General features: G+C 33.3%; 1 protein-coding gene and 1 pseudogene across 1 annotated transcript; both read left to right on the top strand.

The window, feature by feature from the left end:
• The first annotated feature begins 3,064 nt into the window (after positions 1 to 3,064).
• On the top strand, positions 3,065 to 3,496 carry LOC132799234 (small ribosomal subunit protein uS12c-like). Its single transcript, XM_060812665.1, has one exon. It carries the CDS (start codon positions 3,065 to 3,067, stop codon positions 3,494 to 3,496), a length of 432 nt encoding a protein of 143 aa, XP_060668648.1.
• Positions 3,497 to 5,934: 2,438 nt separating this feature from the next.
• Positions 5,935 to 6,051, top strand: part of LOC132799840 (NAD(P)H-quinone oxidoreductase subunit 2 A, chloroplastic-like) — a 2,186-nt pseudogene continuing 2,069 nt past the window's right edge.

Here is a 6,051-nt window from a genome sequence, read left to right as displayed (position 1 = left end):
CTTCTCTTATGTTAATATTAATCACTACTGTTGGAATTATGGTTCTTATTTATAGTGATAATTATATGTCTCATGATCAGGGATATTTGAGATTTTTTGCTTATATGAGTTTTTCTAATACTTCAATATCAGGATTAGTTACTAGGTCAAATTTGATACAAATTTATTTTTTTGGGAATTAGTTGGAATGTGTTATTATCTATTAATAGGTTTTTGGTTCACCCAAACCATTGCGGCAACTACTTGTCAAAAGGCATTTGTAACTAATCGTGTAGGGGATTTTGTGTTATTATTAGGAATTTTATGTTTTTATTGGATAACGAGTAGTTTAGAATTTAGGGATTTGTTTTAAATATTCAATAAAGTGGTTGATAATAATGAAGTTGATTTTTCGGTTGTTACTTTGTGTACCTATCTATTATTTGCCGGTTCAGTTGCTAAATCTGCCCAATTCCCCCTTCATGTATGGTTACCCAAGGCTATGGAAGGACCTACCCCTATTTCCGCTCTTATACACACTATTACTATGGGAGCAGTCGAAATTTTTCTTGTAGCTCGGCTTCTTCCGCTTTTCATAGTTATACCTTTCATAATGAATCTAATAGCTTTTACTGGGATAATAACATTACTTTTAGGAGCCACTTTAGCTCTTGCTCAAAACGATATTAAGAGGGTTTTGGCTTATTCTACAATGTCTCAATTGGGTCATATGATGTTGGCTCTAGGTATGGGGTCTTATCGAGCGGCTTTATTTCATTTGATTACTCATGCTTATTTGAAAGCATTGTTGTTTTTAGGATCCAGATCAATTATTCATTCCATGGAAACAATTGTTGGATATTCTCCAGATAAAAGCTAGAATATGGTTCTTATGGGAGGTTTACGAAAACATGTACCAATTACAAAAATTGCATTTTTATTGGGTACAATTTCTCGGTGTGGTATTCCACCCCTTGCATGTTTTTGGTCCAAAGATGAAATTCTTGATGATAGTTGGTTATATTCACCAATTTTTACAATAATCGCTTGTTCCATAGCTGGCTTAACTAAATTTTATATGTTTAAGATCTATTTACTTACTTTTGAAGAACATTTAAACCTTCAGTTTCAAACTTACAGTGGGAAAAAAAAAAAAAAAAACCTCGTTCTATTCAATATCTCTATGGGGTAAAGAAGGGAAAAAAGTTATTAAAAAAAATGTTACTTTATTAACTTTATTAACAATGAATAATAATGAAAGGGCTTCTTTTTTTTATTAAAAGGCATATTGAACTGATAGTAATCTAAGAAGCATGATGCACCCTTTTATTACTATTACTATGCTATTTCCTATGCTTGTATTAGTACTATTTACATTATTCATTGGATTCATAGGAATTCATTTCTTCAATCAATTTAATCAAGAAGCTGGTGATTTGGATATATTATCAAAATTGTTAAACCCAGCGATAAACCTTTTACATCCAAATCCAAATACTTCTGTGGATTTGCATGAATTTATTTCAAACACAACCTTTTCATTCAATATAGCTTTTTTTGGAATCCTTATAGCGTCTTTTTTATATAAGCCGGTTTATTCTTCTTTACAAAATTTGAATTTCTTTAATTCATTTGTTAAAAGCATTCCTAAAAAAAGAAAAATTCTTGCGGAAAAACTATTAAATGGGATATATGATTGGTCATATAATCGTGGTTACATAGATGTTTTTTATGCAATATGCTTAACTAAAGGTATAAGAGGATTGGCTCAACTAACTCATTTTTTTGATAAACGAATAATTGATAGAATTACAAATGGTGTCGGTATTGGGAGTTTTTTTCGTAGGAGAAGGTATCAAATATATGGGGGACGGTCGAATTTCTTCCTATCTCTTAGTCTATATATCTTATGTATTAATCTTTTTATTAATTTACTTTTTATTTTCTCTTAATTTATAACAAATTTATAAAAAGCAAAACTTAACTCAACTTAAGTTAACTCAAGTTAACACAATCAATTATTTAATTTATAGATTCAAAATTAACAAGAGGTTTTTCAACCCAGAGTAGATCTTTTTTTCTGTAAATATTTCTAACTTCGAATTTTCTTGATTTTCATCCACATCCATATAATAAGTTTCATAAACAGGTCTATTTTTATAGCGTGTCTCGTTAAAGTGGAATTCATCCTTTGTTTTTCCTTTCCATTCACTTGTATCTCTCCCGTTTCATCGATTTTGTCTGGATCCTTCTTTTCTTCTGAAAAAAGATAAGTAGAAGGATCTTCTTTGGTGGATCTCTCTTGTTCCTATTTAGTCCCCCTCGTTTATGTAGTTATTTCTTTTCTACATGTTACAATCCTCTTCCCGCTGAACCCCCTTTCTCGTCAGTCTACAAAGACAAAATGGAGGACTAGTGCCAACAGTTCATCATGGAAGAAAGGACTCATTAAGCCGAGATTACTAACTAATACTAATCTAATACTAATATAATAGAAAATGCTAATATAATAGAAAATAACTATCTTTTCTGTATACTTTCCCCAGTTCCGTTGCTATTGCAAGCTTTACGCAAATGATTGGATCATATACATATCGCTTCAACATAACATAGGTCATTGAAAGGATCTTGGAGACCCACCAAAGCGGAAAAGCCAAGATCTTTTAGAAAATGGATTCCCACTCGAAGAGTGCATAACTGCATGGATAAGCTCACATAACCCGTCAAATTGGGATCCAATTTGAGATTTTCCTTGGGAGGTATCGGGAAGGAATTGGAATGTAATAATATCAATTTACATAGATATATTGATACAGAAGAAAAGGTTCTCTATTGATTCAAACATTGTACCTATGGGATAGGGATAAAGAAAGATAAAAAAACCAAAGATTTCACATAACATAGTACTTTTGATCAAAAAATCAATCTAATTTATTTTGTACCTTTCGCTCGATGAGAAAATGAGTTAGATCCTACAGGATCAAACCTATGGCACTAAAGCAACGATGGAAAGGAGTAAAATAAAAAAAGAAAATAAACAAAAAATAATAAAAAAATAAGTAAAGTATAAGAGCCCAGATTCCAAATGAATGAAAATGTGACTGAATTGGTCCTAGTTACTCTTCAGAACGGAGTGGAAGAAGGGAAGAGATTCTCGAATGAGGAAAATGATCGAATGACTTCAAAAGAATTGAACGAGGAGCCGTATGAGATTAAAATCTCATGTATGGTTCTACAGAATGGCATTAAGGGTGACTTATCTATCAACTTTTCCATTATCATCCCCAAAAAACCAAACTCTGCCTTAAGTAAAGTTGCTAGAGTACGCTTAACCTTTAGGTTTGAAATGACTACTTTTATCCCTGGTATTGGCCATAATTTACAGAAACATTCTGTAGTCTTAGTAAGAGGGAGAAGGGTTAAGGATTTACCCGGTGTGAGATATCCCATTGTTCGAGGAACCCTAGATGCTGTCAGAGTAAAGGATCGTCAACAAGGACGTTCTAGTGCATTGTAGATTCTTATCCAAGACTTGTATCATTTGATGAAGCCATGTGAATTGCTAGAAACATGTGAAGTGTATGGTTAACCCAATAACGAAAGTTTTGTAAGGGAACTGAAGCAGGCTACCATGAGACAAAAGATTTTCTTTCTAAAGAGATTCGATTCGGAACTATTATATGTCCAAGGTTCAATATTGAAATAATTTCAGAGGTTTTCCTTGACTTTGTCCATGTCAACAAAATTTGAAATGCCTCAACTTTTTTAGAACAGGTTTGAGTCAAATACCAATGATTCGAAGCAATTCTTTTTACACTATTTTGGAAACCCAAGGACTCAATCCTATGGATATGTAAAATACAAGATTTACAATCCTAGTAGGAAAAGGAGGGGAACGGATACTCAATTTAAAGTGAGTAAATAGAATTCCATACTCGATCACATAGATACATGTAGAATTCTATGGAAAGCCGTATTCGATGAAAGTCGTATGTACAGCTTGGAGGGAGATCTTTTGATACGAACCTAGGACGACCTGCTCCTAAACCCGTATTATACTAGCCCGGATCTTAATTAAGTTCAAGTTCTAATGGAATGGACCTCAACCCCTACCCAACCTGTGGTTAGAAACCTTGGTATAATGTAGACGCCACAATAGGAGATGGAAAACCTATTGATAAGTCAAGCTAAAACAACCAATTCTCTAATGGTGTTTTAGGTGCTCTCAAAGAACAAAGAGATAATTAATCTCACAAGTATTTTCTTAATCAAATCAAAGTTGTTTTCTTATTGATAACCAGACATTTAAATAGGCTACAAAGCCACAAAATAAAACCCTAGAACATAAAGAAAACTGGCCACCACACATAAAGAAACCTAGTTGGCTGAAACTATACTTCCTTTCCTAATCTAAGTTTGATTAATTAATTCCTTTATATTAAATTAGGAATTAATTAATTTACAATGGAAAGAATAAAATAAAAACCTTCCTAAAGTTATTTTTCCAGAAAATAAATAAATAAAAGCCAAAAAGTAATGGTAGTTTCCTAAAACAAAAAGTAAAAACAAATTAGGAAACTAAAAATGCTAGCCTTTTTGATCAAGTTGACTTTGATCAATCTTTGACCTCTTTGAGCTTCAAATCAGCTTCTAGATGCTTTGGAGGATGCCAAATAAGCTGAATATGAAGTCCCACACGTTGCCCATGCTTGGAAAAATAAGAAAAGGCTAATACAGTAAAATACCATAAAGCCAGCAAGCAATATAGCAAATTCGGCCAAATTGTTGATGCTGTCCGCCCTTTTTGATTGTATTTAAGGCTGCTTTAACTTGATTCCATGACCTATTAGGTATATGTATTGAACCCATAAAGCATTGGAACCATTTCATACTTCTCGGACTCCAAAAATGTACCAAAACCGTCACCTGGGTCCGTATCGGCTTCCACCACTTGGATGCTTAGAATAGGCTTTGTATCTTCAAGTATGGACAAGCTCTGTTGAGATTGATTATCCCCTGTATAAATACTCCCAGTTGTCCTGAAATCTCTTAATTTGAGCTCTTGTGATTGGCCTAGTCTTCATCCGTGTCGAGTCAGCACCACAGCGGGTTATCGGTGGAGCGGGCTAGGGCGGAATCACATCATCTTTCATATCTTTCGAGATCCACCCTACAATATAGGTTCAAAAAGCCAAAATAAATGATTTTAGCCCTTATAAAAAGAAAACTGATTCTTGAACCCCTTTTAGGCTCATGTCACATCGAGGTACTGCAGAAAAAAAAAACTGCAAAATTCGATCCAATTTATCATAATCGATTAGTTAACATGGAAAAAAAATCATTGGCTTATCAAATTATCTATCAAGCCATGAAGTTAGAAACAAATCCACTATTTGTTTTACATCAAGCAATACATGGAGTAACTCCCGATACAGCAGTAAAAGCAAGACGTGTAGGTGGATCGACCCATCAAGTGCCCATTGAAATAAGATCCACACAAGGAAAAGCACTTGCCATTCTTTGGTTATTAGGGGTATCCTAAAAATGTTCGGATCGAAATATAGTTTTCAAATGAAGTTCCAAATTAAAAGCCTCATAGAATGGTAAAGGCAAATAGAGCTTTTGCATATTTTTGTTAATCCATGAACTGGATCTGTATAGACATATAGACCCATGGATCCATACATCTCGATCGGAAAAGAATCAATAGAAAAATAAAGAATCGGAAGTGATCGATATGTTTCTCAAAATAAAAGACAAGGAAACGAAAGATGAAACATAAATCATTGATCAAATAAGCCCTCTTGGGGACTTGTTTAAGAATAAGAAAGAGGAATCTCATGTAAATAACATGGAATAAGGTTTGATCCTATTCATGGGGATTTTGTAAAAATTCCATTCCAAAAAGTTTGAAACAATTGGGATTTTTTAGAGATTGGATGCAGTTAATAATTCATGATCTGGCATGTACAGAATGAAAACTTCATTCTTGATTCTACGAGAATTTTTATGAAAGCCTTTCATTTGCTTATTTTCGATTGAAGGTTTACTTTCTTAGAATGTATCCTAATT

This window comes from Ziziphus jujuba, chromosome 11 (assembly GCF_031755915.1).
Source record: "Ziziphus jujuba cultivar Dongzao chromosome 11, ASM3175591v1".
NCBI lineage: Eukaryota > Viridiplantae > Streptophyta > Magnoliopsida > Rosales > Rhamnaceae > Ziziphus > Ziziphus jujuba.
This window is presented reverse-complemented; position numbering and strand designations above follow the sequence as displayed.